This window comes from Eurosta solidaginis, chromosome 1, assembly GCF_040869045.1.
Source record: "Eurosta solidaginis isolate ZX-2024a chromosome 1, ASM4086904v1, whole genome shotgun sequence".
In the NCBI taxonomy this organism is placed as follows: domain Eukaryota; kingdom Metazoa; phylum Arthropoda; class Insecta; order Diptera; family Tephritidae; genus Eurosta; species Eurosta solidaginis.
In genome coordinates, this window is record NC_090319.1 from 340,330,700 (window position 1) to 340,348,996 (window position 18,297).

Below are 18,297 nucleotides of genomic sequence, written 5' to 3' on the forward strand. Positions count from 1 at the left end.
CTCGAAGTAAATGCTACCGCGCTATTGGGGTTCATGTGTCTTACAGCTTGAAACTCACTTGCTTGTTCATACAGCTGACCTATCTTGGGGTTCTGAGACTTGGTCCTCTCTGCCTCTTGAAAGCCGAATGTTGTTTTTTTCTGTCGATCGAAGCTTTCTTACCCTTTTGCCGTTTGCAGCACCGAGGGTTTCTAACAACTAACCTATTGAACTGCCTTCGATCTAATTCTACCGTCTCTCGGTCCCATTCCAAGCGCTCAATCTCCAGGCCTGTTGAGTCGATTACTATTCCCAGGCCTTGAAGTATTTTTCGTGCTGCATGGTACTGCGAGAGAGTTCTCTTACCCCCTATTTCCTGTACACTTATTCACTTTACTCCTGGATTCACCTGCGGTTCAATCACGGAGCTCGTTTAATTCATAACTTTCGCTCTCCGAATCCTGCGCTCCGATTATAGTGCTTTTGTCTTCCTTGGCCTGCGACTGCCTCTCTCCTCCTTATTAACATAAGATCTTGAGTTATTCATCTTGGTCGTACGACCACCCGCTCGACAAGGCGGGCTCAGCGTTCTTATCTAAGACATGGGGAAAAACCTTTCGCCACAGCAGCGCCGATTTCGGTTTATATTTCGATAAAGCAAATATATCAGTTCCGATTTCGGTTCCTGTAAACTTACTACCGTAACAACCCTAATACAATCACTGACGAACAAAGACAACCAATCAATCTGTGTTGTCATTTAAGTGAAATTCACTTTGGCCCTGGGGAAAATCGCACGAGACATTAGTTGATGTTGTGGGTTTAGTTATTCTCTTCTTGTTTCGCATCTATTTGCAATTTGTTCTTTCGCACATAGCAGCATACCACCATGCACACCCACACACACACACACACACCTAATAACGTAAGCACCTTTTAAATCTTTTGAATTTGTTTAATCAATGCTCTAGCGAAAATGCAGACAACAACCGCCATAGCAGTGGATACGTGCATAAACTTTTTCCGCATCGTTTTTTTAGTACATATTTGTGTCTTTATTTGTTTAAACTTTCATCGTATTCAAATCGCATACAAATTCTTTTAAATTACAGTCAATTTAGCAGCAAAGTCGCATCAATCAAACGTAAGCTTCCAAAGCTTCAATAATGTCTTTAAGGTGTGCAATGATATCAAGTTTGTTTATGCCCACAATACATATGTATGTCTGTATATGTATATATGAAGCAATAAGCAGTGTTGAAATGATGGAAGGTAGGCGGGGAGGGAGGAGGGGGAAAAGGTATGTTGATAGCTTCGTGAATACACTGACTACCAAAGAGAATTGTTTTGACTAGAGAATTTCTTAAAAACCGAGTAGTGTCGGTGGAACTCTAACTGACATCGTAGCACAACTTTAGTTAACCTTAGGAATGAGTTAAATCTCGATAGAAAGAAAGAATTTTATATTGGCGGTTATGGATATTGCAGCTTAAGGAAATAAGCCAATTATTCTTTTGCTTCAGTTAAATACAACTATCCAGCTTTGAAAATAGTACTTATGTCATGCATTTACGAATCGCATCCTTTGCCCGCATAGTACCACCACGTAGCGTTTGAAGTACTATCCAAGACGTTGACTTTGTAATTATAGATATTGCGGAAAACTTTTTTCACGCATATTTCTAGGATCATCTCATCGGTTTTTGATAGCGGCCATGATCCAAATTAAATATCAGAATCCTGTCCTTAACAGGTTTACAGAGCGTACTATTTGATCGACGAAGCAAAACTTCTCTCCAAATCTTCTTTACAATGCAGAGTACCACTTCTTGGAAAGAGCGATTCCTCCAAGACTTCTCTGCTAGTTCACGATGGTTGTTAAATAGACTCACGCCTGGTAAATGTTCTTATGATCAGATTTTCATAAAATGCTAAATGTTGGGGAAAAACCATTAAGAGAGCAGCTTTTGGTAGGGAAAAAAAGTCTTCTAAATGCCGCTGTGTCTGAGTTAGAATTCGGTGCATCCCCACAAGAATTGGGTATGATCTTTTCGAGTCATTTGAAACTAAGATAGGTTTATGAAAAGATGACTCTTCTCGTGTTTTTAACTAACCTGATTCCGGAGTACATACTTTAAAGCCACAAATCCAAATATCCTGACAGCTGTCTTGATATATGGCGAGGAGACAAGGTTGTTACCAATATTAGAAGAAGGTAGCCGTATTATTGAAAAATTTTCTTTTGGAACAATGAGCTCTAATGATGAAATGAAGGCAAAAGATGTCAATCAATTTGGCGCTCTTTCCTGTTGCTACTTATCTCAATATATTTTTAAATACTAGATAGGGAGAGACATACAATCAACCTTTGAATCGGAAAAATATTTTTTTTTACTAAGATCTATTAAATTACTTTTGCAGTTCTTTGAAGCATTGGAGCATTTTTAATTTCTTTTGTCATTCCCACACTTCAATTACATTTCCAATTCCTTACTAAAGAGGAGGTGCAGAAATAACATCTGCGCAAAATTTTTTTTTTTTCAATTACAAAAAATTTGTTGTACTCGAGCCTTAAAAGAAAGAACTACTTTCGGTATTTTTCTTTTAAGAACTGAAATCCATTGATTTGCTGTGGAGGAAAGATTACCTTGTCTAAGTTCTAAGTAATGAGGAATTAAAGACAGTTAATTTCTAAAGTAATCATTACTACCCAGTTCTGTTCACGTATGAAGTTCTATGGCACACGCTTGATTGAAGACGCTCAGATACACCCCCTGAGGTCTGACTATAATAAACAACTTGTGGTTGGAAATATGATCTCCGTGAGTGCTTTTTGATGGTCTCACTTTATGCTGAAGTTGTACTAAAAACGGATCAAGTTTATCATGATGAACCCATTTGAACTTAAGGTTAACTTTAAGAAATATGTAATAGAGCTCCAAATCAATGCATAAGCTAGACTTATTCGAATTAACGAATTTGTTACCGAAAAATAAGAACTTAATGACTACTCGAAAATATTTTTGATAACATATGCTTTACTTTGCTAGTTTGAGAGGAGTTCGGTACAGCCTCAGACCCCATACCTAGTTATAGAACGATGCGAGTACTGAGTAAGTAGTATCGATACTTTTCCCAATAATATTCGAGTATATCGTATTCGATGCTTTTTATTAAGTACTGAGTAAAATATTCATACTATAACTCGATATTTTCCCCGATACTTTACCAAGTGCCGATGGTCTACATTTTTAAGATCAACAAAGTTCAGTCCATTAACCCAAATACTTGAGCATAAACTGAGATCGTCGACTTAGGCCGACTTTTTGATAATGGTGGAATGAGAGACGATTTCTGCATATGGTGGGTAAAAGAAAATTACGTATTTTTTGTCCAGAATCACTAACTTCAAAAAAGTTATGAAAAGCTGGTAACTTCATAAAATTTCAATATAATTAACTTGTCATGCAATCAAGCTTTTTCGTTCTATTGTGCAATTTTGGTACATAATAATGAAAATGGACGAAATCAGATTATATCTACGCCCACTTTCAAAAATGGTTAACAAATACTGATGAAGTAGTGAAAATTGACGAGTGGATAAAAAAAGTTACCATGTACAATATAAATTTATAACAATTTAGTAAAATGGGCATGGCGCTGCCCACATTGACCAGAAGAAAATTTAAAAGTTGATATCACCTTGCAAATTGGCGAAATATAGATCTGATCAAAAGCGGATAAGGGCGACGCCTACTTCAAAAGAAGGCGCTTACAGTTTCAACATAACAAAATTTCCAATATATATGTATATGGTACGCAACAATACTACCAGTAGAGATATGGTAAAAGAAAGTACAACAAAAAAAAATAGAAAATCGCTTTAATCCCCTTCAATTTAGTTAATCTCTCCACAGAAAGTTTAATGCCATAAAAAAACTCTTGAAATACGCGCTTTACCTCCAATGAGATTTAGACCGAGCTACCATTCTGCAAGGCAGATGAATTTTCACTGGCATACATTTCATGGGAGAAATACATTCGAAGTCGATCAAAAATCTTTTAAATAATTTAATGTTTGTGAAGTTTATCTTTAAGTGTATCCCTAAAATGCACGTAACAGCACACAAGTGAGTATTGGTCCAAACTTAAACTTTCTTACTTATTTTCTACTAAATTCAAAACATAAGATCTTATTTTTAAAAAAAGTTTCTTCAATTTCAGTAAAAATTTCGAAGTATTCACATGGATCGAGTATAGTCGATACCTTTGACTGAGTACGAGTACCAGCATCGATACTTTAATCTGAGTATTTTTTATGAGTAACAGTATCGATACTTTTTCTAAAAATTCTATCACTACTCATACCTTTCATGAATGGAGTTGAACAATAATATGTTGTAATTTCCAAAACAATATAAAATCCGAAAAATTAGTAGTATGGAATCTATATTATATGCATATACCACCGATCTTAACTACTTTTTCAGACAAAAATGAATGCCTTATATGCAAACATCTTTTGAAATTTGAAGTTTCTTATATTATATATTCAAGCTTCTAGCTTTTAAAATGAGGAAGAAATCACGTCAAACCTCTTACATGCACAATCGGTTGGATCGGCTATATAATACATATATGACCGAACTTAACCATATTTGTGAAGATTTGGAACAACTTGAAGTCTCTGCCGGTTAAAGGGAGGAAGAAACAACTCTAAACCTCTTATCTGAATAATTGGTTGTATGGGATATGTAGGATGTATATGTCCGACTTAAAAAATTTTTTTTTACAACAATGTATGCCTTATATATAAAAGTTCTGTAAAATTACAATCTGCTAGCAGTTAAAATGAGGAATAAATGAGAAAAACCCTCTTTTTCGAAAAATTGGTTGCAGCTATAGTAGTCTGATCTGGTCGATTCCGACAAATGATTAATCGGGCACCCAAAATATACCAGCTCCCCAAACTTCATCAAAATATCTCAAAACTTTAGGGACTAGTTTTTGTTCAAGCAGACGAACAGACGGATATGGTTAAATAAATTTATCTCGTCATTCTGATAATTTCGGTAAACTTATTAGTGGGTAAATTTTCTCCCTTATCGTCTGAAACTTATGACAAACTTAATATACCATCTCAATTTCATGAAAGGTATAAAAACCGGCTAAGTATCTTAAATATTTTCTTATAAAGTTTTATAATTCATCATCATGGCACACTCGCATTCACTGTAAAGAAGGTGCGTTCTTATTTTCTTTCTTCATATATATACAAACATTCAATTCTGAATGCAATTTATGAAATTAATGGCAAAAAAATCCAACTCAAGCTTGTTAGACCCACTTGAATAAGATTGCAAGTTTCAAAGAATGATGAATTCGTAAGAAATCTTTCTTAAACTTGCTCTCAAAAGCCAGCACAATTTCATTTCATACTGTAGTACTCATCACAGTCTGCATATAATTAGGTTGCAGGTTCCTTTTTGAATTAAATTGTATATGTAACAAGTAAGGAAGACTAAGTTCGGGTGTAACCGAACATTACATACTCAGCTGAGAGCTATGGAGACAAAATAAGGGAAAATCAACATGTAGGAAAATTAACCTAGGGTAACACTGGAATGTGTTTGTATGATATGGGTTTCAAATGGAAGGTATTAAAGAGTATTTTAAAAGGGAGAGCGCCATAGTTCTATAGGTGTACGCCCCTTCGAGATATCGCCATAAAGGTGGACCAAGGGTGACTCTAGAATGTGTGTTGTACGATATGGATATCAAATTAAAGGAATTAATTGGGGTTTTAAAAGGGAGTGGCCCTTAGTTTTATATGTGCAGACGCTTTCGGGATATCGACCAAAATGTGGACCAGGGTGACCCAGAACATCATCTGTCGGGTACCGCTAATTTATTTATATATGTAATACCACGAACAGTATTCCTGCCAAGATTCCAAAGGCTTTTCATTTCACCCTGCAGAACTTTTTCATTTTCTTCTACTTAATACGGTAGGTGTCGCACCCATTTTACAAAGTTTTTTCTAAAGTAATATTTTGCGTCAATAAACCAAACCATGTTTCATCTCTTTTTTGATATTTGGTACAGAATTATGGCATTTTTTCATTTTTCGTAATTTTCGATATCGAAAAAGTGGGCGTGGTCATAATTAGATTTCGGCCATTTTTTATACCAAGATAAAGTGAGTTCAGATAAGTACGTGAACTAAGTTTAGTAAAGATATATCGAGTTTTGCTCAAGTTATCGTGTTAACGGAAGAGCGGAAGGACAGACGGTCGACTGTGTATAAAAACTGGGCGTGGCTTCAATCGATTTCGCCCATTTTCACAGAGAAGGGTTATCGTTATAGAATCTATTCCCGTACCAAATCTCACAAGGATTGGTAAATTTTTGTTCGACTTATGGCCTTAAAAGTATTATACAGGAATTAAATAAAAAGGGCGGAGCGATCCCATTTTTAAATTTTTTTTTTTATTTTGTATTTTGTTGCACCATATCATTACTGGAGTTGAATGTTGACATAATTTACTTATATACTGTAAATATATAAAATTTTTTGTTAAAATTTGACTTTCAAAAAAAATTTTTTTTAAAAGTGGGCGTGGTCCTTCTTCGATTTTGCTAATTTTTATTAAGCGTACATATAGTAATAGGAGTAACGTGCCTGCCAAATTTCATCATGATATCTTCAATGACTGCGAAATTACAGCTTGCAAAACTTTTAAATTACCTCTTTTAAAAGTGGGCGGTGCCACGCCCATTGTCCAAAATTTTACTAATTTTACTAATTTCCTACATAAGGTCAACACACCTACCAAGTTTCATCGCTTTATCCGTCTTTGGTAATGAATTATCGCACTTTTTCGGTTTTTCGAACTTTTCGATATCGAAAAAGTGGGCGTGGCTGTGGTCCGATTTCGTTCATTTTAAATAGCGATCTGAGATGAGCGCCCAGAAATCTACACATTAAATTTCATCAAGATACCTCAAAATTTACTTAAGTTATCGTGTTTACGGACGGACGGACAGACGGACGGACATGGCTAAATGAATTTCTTTTTTCGCCCAGATCACTTTGATATATAGAAGTCTATATCTATCTCGATTAGTTTATGCCTTTACGGATTACCGTTATGCGAACAAAGTTAATATAGCCTGTGAGCTCTGCTCAGCTGAGTATAAAAAAATATATATAATATAACTGTACACATATGTGTATTTTTATGTGTGCGCACCAGTTTTCTTATGGAAACTAAAAAAAAAACAACTTACGTTATCGGAAATTAATCGATCACAAATAATTCTTGTAAATTCATTACGCCAAACGCGTATTAATTCGCGTAAATCACGAAAGTAGTTCGAATGAATTAAAAGCATTCCGGCAAATATGCGTGAGAGATCCTTCAAATTGAAGATATAATGAAATTTCGATGGTGTTGGTGGTAATTCCACGACGACAATCTGCAAATAAGTAGCAAACAAATTATTAATTAGTAAATTATCAATCGAAATGCTTAAATGGAAAGCTGCAATTGTGAAGTTTAATACCAGTGTATTCCCAGCAGCGAATCGCACACTAGGGCAGAACTATCGAATTAAGAAACGGTACTAGTTTTAGCTCTCTTCTATTGCATGTAGCGAAAAACTGTCTCTTCGGGTAACTGTCTCTATTTTTTCTGCAAGAATCTCTTACCAGGCAAAACTCATCCTAGCGAATAGTGGTAGGCGCCGTGGTGCAGCGTGCTCCTCCTACGACACTGAAGGGCCTAGATTCAAATCCTGGGCAAAGTAACATCAAAATTTAGAAAAAGTGCTTTCAATTAAAAAAAGGTCTAAGCGGGGTCGCTCCTTGGCTGCAAGCTTTTCTTTTTCTTATAGTTAAAAGAGCCTTCAGGCAGACCCAGCTGGCCATGAATTGTGGTCTTCAGATGCGATTCCAATGCAAGAAATATTACTACTTCTAAACTACCAATAAAGGTGAGTCCCTTTTACATCACATTCTACCAAATATGTACTTTCATATACCTGAGTGCTGTCAATTTTGAGGGATGAGAGCAAGACCTGGATCTCAATCTAACAATGGAAGAATATTCAGAATTCATAGCAATTTTTAGAACATCTGACATCCATCATCTTTATTTGGCGCTTTACCGCCTAAGCGATATTAGCAGTTTCGTAAAAAGTCGCGTCAACTATGTCTGCTTCGTGATAAGTGACGCCAATTGGGAGCACCAAGGGAGGTCAAGTTGTCCTCCACCTGCCTCATCTTCCAAACTGCGGTGCCCGTTGAAATACTTTTATGGCTCAAGCGTCTTCATCCATTCGCATAACATGATGTAGCCAGCGAAACCTTTGGCTTTTTATTCGCTATACTATCGTCATATCTGCATAAAGCTCAACATTATACCTCCTTTGATTCTCGCCGTCGGCATCACGGACAAGGCCAGGAGTACTTTTCTCTCGAACGCGCTAAGCCATCCCATTTTCTCCCAATAGCTTCCCTATTTTCGGGCTATACATCGTGACAGGTATGATGAGTGACTGGTAAAGCGTGCTTTTTGATTGTTGAGATGGAACTTTACTTTTCAATTGTCTACTCAGTCCAAAGTAGAATTTGTTGGCAAGAGTTATTCTCCGTTCGATTTCTTAGCTGATATTATGTTTGCTGTTAGTTCTGGTTTCCAAATAGACGAACTCTTTCACAGTCTCGAATTTGTATCCGTCAATAGAGACGTGGCTGCGAAGGTGCAAATGCGTCGATTCTATCTTGGAGGACTGCAAGTACTTCATCTTGTAAAAGCACCGTTAAATCTTCACATTCCTACACAAACATATTCTGGTTAATATACATATCCATAGCAGAGTTGCCCGATGTCGAGGCAGGAATTGAGCTACTTCCTGACAAGCTTCTAGTATTTGCTAAGAGATTTAAATTACTTTAAAATACATTAGACTGGGTTGGTCCCCATACAAAAAACAAATTGGTAATGTCCGCCCCTAAATTTGAAGATTATGTTGAGAGGGTTTCAGAAACAATTTTTTTTAATTTTTCTAAATCCTTCGAAATACAGCCAAAAAGGTTTTTTCGTTGTAACTTGGTTATTTGACGACCGATTATTAAAATTGATATGTCACTATTTTGGCCTTTAGAAGCTCCACATTTCCGTTTAATGTCCTTTTAAGCTATGAAGTCGTTTTCACATGATTAGGTCAGCTAACAAAATTTTACCCCCCCTAATGTATGTTTTTTCCTTACCAAACGAAAGTACTTAAAAATTCAAGAAAATGTTGCTATGAAACCATATTACTAAAATAATGAACAAAGAAGTTATAGCACTTTCAATATTTACTGCAACTGTTATTTTACCTGATTCTTATTATACCTCTGTCTGTTATGTAACCCCTGGTACGCAATGGAGATTTCCCGCTTAGTCGCCAAACAAATTCTGGTAACAAAAGGCACATTTAGTCTATGTGAGACGTACGCAACATGGTTTGTGGAGCGTCCAAAGAAGCACAAAGTTGAGCTTTTTTAACATATTGTAACGAATTTACTGCAATTGCCTTTTATTTGCAACCTTGTACTAACGTTCGTATCACTAAACTCTTGAATAAATAACTCCAATATTCAATAATGCAAAATGCCCTTTATTAAAGTACTTCACAATAACACTGATACTTCACAACCAAAGCTTGCTTAAATGAAACTGATTTTCAAAATAATACTGCTTTGCTCGCTAGATGGCATCTTAAATCCAACTGATTGTCGCGCCTCTACTGTTGCTGCTTTTTATACTCTCTGATTTCCTCGTTCGCACCTTCTAGGCGCTTCCATTTCCAGAATCTACTAGTTGGCCATCAGCTATAAAATTGCTCAGCTGTAACTATAGATGCACGATTTTATAGCTTCTCTCATTGCATATTTTCGGGAGTATCTCAGATATATGCATGTGGTTGTGCGTATCTTCTCCTCTGCGTGTACGCACATATGTGTAGACATAATGATTGATTCGTTTATGTAGATACAAGTGATTGTCTGCTTTATTGTTGTTGTGACTTCATTTACTTAGCATCAGACTAGGGATGTGAGTATCACTAAGTGTCATTAATATTCATCACAATATGGTGCACTTATCTGCCAAAATCAAAGTGTGAGCCCCAAAGCTCTATGTATATAGGCTCTAACCAAAATCTGTCCCAAATCGAGTTAAAAAATTACTGCATAAAACCAAAGATATTATATAACTGTGATTGTTGATATGAAAAAGGAAAATTGAATTACAGCAAAAAGTGCTGGAGAAAATAATTACGAGAAGAATTCGACCAAAAAAATTCTTTAGATTTATTTGGTGCCAACTAACAGTGGACCCCATTCAAACGCTTCGCTGCCTCGTAATACGTTTGCGGTAAATTAAATTTGTCTTCAAACATTAAATAGCATACAAATCAAAGTTATCGTAATTTCCAATAAGCATTGAAATATTTTCGTATGTATATGTGTGTGTGTGTGTGTGTTAAACTGAACTCCTGTGGTGTAGCAGTCATGGGACGCAATTCCGCATTCGTAAGCAGCATGCCTTGTAAAAAGCCACCAGCAGCAGATAATAAAATTAAGTTGTGGCAGAGATATATATCTTTAGAAGTTGCTTAGAACTCATGCGCTCATTTATGCTGCATTTAATGCTATCATCAATACGATATCTAATGCATTACTCCTTGAATGCCGACATTGTGTGAGTGGTTTTGCATTTGCCCAAGTGAAATGTGGTGGGGAGAGGAAGATGTAAATTGCTAAAATGAGAATTTTATTGAATAACGTTACTGCTATTCAAATAACTCATATCACTGAGCTTTTCGCAAATTCAATCACTAAACACTTAGTAGGGGTAACGCAAATTCAGGGAAGGAGAGGTTTCTCATTGAGGTGATTGGGTTTCCAAGGGTGTTTAAACCATTTTTCTCCGGCTCTTTCCCGTGAGTGAGAGTCGCTCAAATAATAATGAGAACACTTTTTTTAGCCGGAGCATTATATTTCATACGCTATCTCCGTATAAAACCAGTTTAGCATCTGTGTTTTAATTTTCTGGACCATGTTGATGTTTGCGTAAAGCTCATACAGCTCATAATTAAATTTTCTTCGATACACGCCGTCGGCAAAGCGTATAGGTCCGTGGAACCGTTCCTACGAAGACTCCCAGAGCCGACTCATCTGCCATCGCCCTGCTTCTGCACCATATATCGGAAGGGTTACGATAAGTGATTTTTAGGGCATGAGGTTTGTATTGAAAATGGGTGTCGAAAATGGGTAAGATTTCTCAGATATGACCTATTCCTTTATTATGTGTTCTTTAAACGTGTTGTGGAATAGCGATTGCATGAATGGAATTTCCTAGCTCTTAACAATCCAAGGTGTCCCTGTCAAGTTGGTTGATGTTCTCATGAGGTTCGCAATCCTCTTATGACCGCCTATCAAAAAATGTAGTGGATAGCGAACGGCATAGAAACAATTTTGTTCCTGCCTTTAATACCTATAATAAGAAAAACAATTCAACAAAATCTCCCCTGTTTACCGAGAAAAGCTTTGGTAAAAGTTAAATGGTCCTCCAGCGTTTATGGAAGAGGTATTCAGTTTTGTACATTTTCAGAATATGTAATGTGATTTCTGAATTTATCGATGTTTTCATCTGGCAGCGATTTGTAAGTAAGAGATTTATGTCATTTATTATAAATAAAAACATTTAATTCACGTCGTTCCCCTTTATATGTTGCCTACAAATTTGCCGGACGGGACCTACAAGTTTCACGCCGACTCCGAAGAACAGATTTGTTTTCACTGAGAAGCTTTTCATGGCAAGTCACTGCCGAGGGGTGAACTTCGCTTTCCCTCTTCTCTCTCTATACCTTTATCGTCTACTCTGTCCTCCATTTTTGTTTTTATTATTGTACATTATCACTCCCACTTCCACTCGCACGTCCACTCCCACTAAATTCCGCTTCGCTCCAACCCTTACTCCTACTCCCACTCTCTCACCCACTCGCACTCTCACTCCCACAGCACCTCGCACTGCCACTCACTACAACACTCCCACTCTCACTATCACTTCCACTCTCACCCATACTCTCACTCTAACTCCAAATCTCACTCCCTTCCCCTACCAACTCCCACTTTAACATCGCCTTCCACATCAACTCTCACTCCCACTGGAAATCTCAGTCCCATTACCGCTGCACCCTCACTTATACGTAAATAGAATCCCTATAATAAATTTTTGGGTATCGTCGAATATTTGTGAAGAATAAGCGAATTCACTACCACCTCTTCCAAAAAATGTCTTTCTAAACAATCCTTGAGCCATAGTGAGCGAAAGAAAAACGAAATGACCGAAATTGGTCAAACCGTTTTACCTTCTACCGGCAGCCTAAGCTTTTGAGATAATGTTATACTCAGTTGAGTAGAGCTCACAGAGTACATCAACTTTTGGATAACGGTTGGTTGTACAGGTATAAAGGAATCGAGATAGATATAGACTTCCATATATCAAAATATCAGTATCGAAAAAAAATTTGATTGAGCCATGTCCGTCCGTCCGTCCGTCGGATAAAGCGATGAAACTTGGTAGGTGAGTTGAACTTATAACGCAGAATAGAAAATTAGAAAGGCGTGGCCTCGCCCACTTTTAAAAGAAGGTAGCTTAGAAGTTTTGCAAGCTGTAATTTGGGAGTCGTTGAAGATATCATGATGAAATTTGGCAGGAACGTTACTCCTATTACTATGTGTATGCCTAATAAAAATTAGAAAAATCGGAGAACGACCACGCCCACTTTTAAAAACATTTTTTTAAGTCAAATTTTCACAAAAAATTTTATATCTTTACAGTATATAAGTAAATTGTTTCAACATTCAACTGCAGTAATGATACGCTGCAACAAAATACAAAAATAAAAGAAAATTTCAAAATGGGTGTGGCTCCGCCCTTTTTCATTTAATTTGTCTAGGATACTTTTAATGCCATAAGTCGAACAAAAATTTACCAATTCTTGTGAAATTTGGTAGGGGCTTAGATTCTAAGACGGCAACTGTTTTCTGTGAAGAAGGGCGAAATCGGTTGAAGCTACGCCCAGTTTCTATACACAGTCGACCGTGTCTGTCCTTCCGATCGGCCCTTAACAAGATTACTTGAGCAAAATTCGATATATCTTTACTAAACTCAGTTCACGTACTTATCTGAACTCACTTTGTATTAGTGTAAAAAATGGCCGATATCCGACTATGACCACGCCCAATTTTTCGACATCGAAAATTACGAAAAATAAAAAAAAAAAATGCCATAATTCTATACCAAATACGAAAAAAGGGATGAAACATGGTAATTGGATTGGTTTATTGACGCAAAACATAAGTTTAGAAAAAAACTTTGTAAAATGGGTGTGACACCTACCATATTAAGTAGAAGAGAATGAAAAAGTTCTGCATGGCGAAATCAAAAGCCCTTGGAATCTTGGCAGGAATAGTGTTCGTGCTATTACATATATAAATAAATTAGCGGTACCCGGCAGATGATGGTGTGGGTCACCCTGGTCCACCTTTATGGCGATATCTCGAAAAGGCATCCACCTATAGAACTAAGGCCCACTTCCTTTTAAAATACTCAACACCTTTCATTTGATACCTATATCGAACTAACAAATTCTAGAGTCGCCCCTGGTCCAGCTTTATGGCGATATCTCGAAAAGGCGTGCACCTATAAAACTAAGGCCTACTCCCTTTTAAAATACTCATTAACACCTTTCTTTTGATACCCATACGGTACAAACAAATTCTAGAGTCGCCCCTGGTCCAGCTTTATGGCGATATCTCGAAAAGGCATCCACCTATAGAACTAAGGCCCACTCCATTTTAAAATACTCACTAACACCTTTCATTTGATACCCATATCGTACAAACAAATTTTAGAGTCACCCCTGGGCCACCTCTATGGCGATATCTCGAAAAGGTATCCACCCATAGAACTAAGGCCCACTCCCTTTTAAAATACTCATTAACACCTTTCATTTGACACCCCTATCGTACAAACGCATTCTAGAGTCACCCCTGGTCCACCTTTATGGCGATATCTGGAAAAGGCGTGCACCTATAGAACTAAGGCCCACGCCCTTTTAAAATACTCATTAACACCTTTCTTTTGATATCCATACCATACAAACAAATTCTAGAGTCGCCCCTGGTCCAGCTTTATGGCGATATCTCGAAAAGGCTTCCACCTATAGAACTAAGGCCCACTCCATTTTAAAATACTCACTAACACCTTTCATTTGATACCCATATCGTACAAACAAATTTTAGAGTCACCCCTGGGCCACCTCTATGGCGATATCTGAAAAAGGTATCCACCCATAGAACTAAGGCCCACTCCCTTTTAAAATACTCATTAACACCTTTCATTTGACACCCCTATCGTACAAACGCATTCTAGAGTCACCCCTGGTCCACCTTTATGGCGATATCTGGAAAAGGCGTGCACCTATAGAACTAAGGCCCACGCCCTTTTAAAATACTCACTAACACCTTTCATTTGATACCCATATCGTACAAACAAATTATAGAGTCACCCCTGGGCCACCTTTATGGCGATATCCCTAAATGGCGTCCACCTATAAAACTATGACCCACTCCCTCTTAAAATACTCTTTAATACCTTCCATTTGATACACATGTCATGCAAACACATTCCAGGGTTAGCCAAGGTTCATTTTCCTACAGAGTCATTTTCCTTTATTTTGTCTCCATACCTCTCAACTGAGTATGTAATGTTCGGTTACACCCGAACTTAGCCTTCCTTACTTGTTAAGTTTACAAAGTTATTCAGGCAATTCACAAGGTATCCTATTCAATGTTTGTGCAATGATTTTAAGAGCGTTGCCGTTTAAAATTCGATAAATTTCCCAAAAAAACAATTTTAAATTCCTCAAACTGATTCAAATTTCCGAACAATAAATGATAAAATACCTCGAAAATAACCCTAATTAATATTTTTGTAGCTTGCACATAGCCAAAATACGATTTTAAACTTGTATCGTCACTTCAGCAATATTTGTAATGGAATACCTCTCAATTCAGCAATAGCAACTCTCCTTCTCACTTCTTTTCCAGTCATGCCAACTGCTCAGCATGTAAATTAACAAAAAATAGTTGAATGAGTTGCAAAATCAATGAACACAAAATTTTAGGTTAGATTTTGACATCACTCACTAATATTTTTTTATCCGTTTAGCTTGACAAATTACGATTTAGCTTTAAGATTTTATTTCGCATTTATCAGAAATTTCTTAGCTTTTTTTTAGCATTTTTTCAAAATCTTAGAAAATCTACATAAACAGTTTGGTGTAGATTAAATCTTAAATAATGAACTTTTGATTTCAGAAATATTTAACTGGTTTTTCAGCTCGCAAGTAAGCTACAGAGCGACGCTGCCATTAACTATCGACTCGAACCATTGCGAATGGCATCTATACGAATGAGATGCCACTTTTTCAAAAATCAAAAACTTTCAGAATTCAAAAAGATGTGTGTTCTAAGCAGCTCTTCAATAGTTCTGAAGTTCCTGAAAACGAAAAAAAAGTTCTACGAAATTACGTCAAGCTATCACATTTTACAGAACTTTTTTATCCTTTCATGAAATTCAGCATTATTAAAAAATTTAAGAACACCATTTTTTTGTAAATTTTCATATTTTTTTAAAGTTTTCAACTCTTGCTGAAATATCGTTTCGTTTCTTCTCAGGCACTCCAGAACTATTTAAGATTATGTATGCTATGATATGTTGCAGTGGTAATAATAGAGGAATGCTCAAATGCTATATTTGAAAATTAAAAAAAAAAAAACACAAATTGCAACTCTAAATAATTTAATTTCCATTTTTTTTGAAACTTGGGGAACAAAATAATTTAAAATTTTCACTAAATGAATGTAGTGTTTATTTTGTTTTTTTTTTTTTTTTTATGAATAAAATGATCAAAACGCTTGAAAAGATGCCTTGAACTTTTAACTCTTTTTTTTAGCCCTGACAATTTTTATTTAGCTCTATAGTTGTCCATCAAGTCATTTTTCTAAAAAAGTTCTGGCAACACTGGTTGTCAGCCATCATATCTCGGTGGGTTGCGATGACCACAAAAAGACTAGCAAAAATTGGGAAAAATTGCGATTTTTGAGAAAAACAATGATTTTTTTTTCCGAAATTTGTGTATGCTTAAAGCTTTCAGGCCTCGTAAAGTTCAGAAAATGTTACAAAGGGACATCAATTTTGAGATATGTCGTCTAAAGATTTCAATATCTGGTAAGCGATCAAATTATCAACGATTCAACAAAGACGACATACATATATGGTACATACGTGACGTATACGTAATAAATCAAAACTGAACGACCGATTTTAATAAGGAATGCGAATAAGTACAATGGATCTACATAAATAAAGGTCGCATTGCAACGAGGCTAAATAATAGAGTACTCGAATAATCTTTGAGTTCCGATTATTTCAATAGTCTAAAAAATTAACTTTTCAAATAGTGAAATTCGCCTAATAAACGTACCAAAATCTATAATTGAATCGATTAATCGAATTATTCGAATAATTTTAAAAGTTCTAAACTATCTCTTTATTTCTTTTTTTTTAATAAATAAATGCAATGCGCGATAATCTCCGAAGAAATTTTAGGCCGAGCTTCTATTCCAATTTGCGTCGAACTCCTTTTAATTTGTCCTACAAATTGGCGGGACCGGACCTACATGCTTTATGCCGACTCCGAACGGCATCTGCAAGTCAGATTAATTTTCACTGAGAAGCTTTTCATGGCAGAAATACACACGGAGTGTTTGCCAAATCACTGCCGACGTGCAGAAAAACCGCTTAGAAATTTTTTTTCTAAATTTTCGATGTTGCTTTGACCGGGAGTAGAAAGAACCCCACGATCTTCGGTGTGTTAAGCGGCGCACACTAGCACCACACAACGGCGGCCCCATATTATTTATTGCAGAGCCATTATAACCATTTTATGTGCCTCTAGTCTCATTTTGTTGCCACAGACAACAACGCACAAATATATATATAGAGTTCGGCACTTGTAATTGAAGTTCGTCGAATTTTGAATTTGTGCAAATCGAAAACTCCTTAAAGCATGATGAACTTAATTTGTATTCTGAGACGACGCACAGTGGCGCCTCTGCCGTTAAAGCATGGCAAAAATCAAAAAAATCATGAAAGCGTTCTCTAAATGTAATACATGTTTCTAATAGAGAATTTTCCAGAGATCAAGAATATATAACTGTTTTTTCACAGAAAGTTATAGTTTACCAGGTAGAGCCGCTCAAATTTGACCAATTTTCAACATTGGGAAAAATTTAAAATTTTTCTCCTTTTTCGTTGTATTTAAAATGGTTTTGTGAGTAAATAAGGCAGCCGGTTCTCGTTTTCTTGTACAGAAATTAAAGATAATTTAATTAGGGATTGAAACAAAAAAAATAATTGTTTTTTTTTTGTTAAAAGTTGGCGGATATACCTGTTTTTCGAAATGCCTATTTTAAGGCCCTTTTTAAAACTTTGATGAAAAAAAAAATGTTAAAATATGTGCTCCGTTAAATTACTAGTAGTTATTTGTGAAATATTCAGTTACATAAATTCATAAAGTCTACCTGGGTCCAGCTGCAACTTCACTTTTTACATCAAATAAAGTTAAACAACCTTGGGCATAAATAGGCGCCTGAGCAGATATATATAATTCAGTACGGCCGTAAGGTCGTTTTTGTTATTGGAACTTGTTAACAACATACGATTTTTTAGTTACGAATTGTATACCTGAAATTCGTTTTAATAATTTGAGTAGGTATATAAAGCTATCCATCATACAATGCACATTATCATTCGTCTTTTGGAGATTAAGGAACTAAGTATTCTGTTTACTAAAATAAAGTGAATAGTTTTTTAAAAATAGTTCACAGTTTAATATTTAGTCAGATACACTCGAAGCCAATTCTAATATGTATCTAGAAAACTCGAATCAATTTGCGGTGTTTAAATCTACAAAGTCAAGACGGGACTTCATTGAGGCTATTATGAGAAAATTAGCGAGTGAAACAAAAATTAAAGAAAAGGAAGGCCTGGAAGAAAAAATTGGTTTACAATACATTATGATAGAAAGAAAATGGAAGGACGTCTATCGTAAAAATTCAAAATTTCTAAGTAAGCATATAAAGTGGCTAGCTCACAAAATTTTTTTGGACGAAGAAACGCCTAGCATGTCAAC

At 36.1% G+C, this 18,297-nt stretch overlaps 1 protein-coding gene across 1 annotated transcript in view; it reads right to left on the bottom strand.

Annotated features, from left to right (window-relative positions):
- Dhc98D (Dynein heavy chain at 89D) overlaps positions 1–18,297 on the bottom strand; it is a 322,849-nt gene that overhangs the window by 100,475 nt on the left and 204,077 nt on the right. Inside the window, exon 38 of the mRNA XM_067773518.1 lies at positions 7,270–7,458. Coding sequence (XP_067629619.1) covers positions 7,270–7,458 — 189 coding nt within the window. The remainder of the gene's footprint in view (positions 1–7,269; positions 7,459–18,297) is intronic.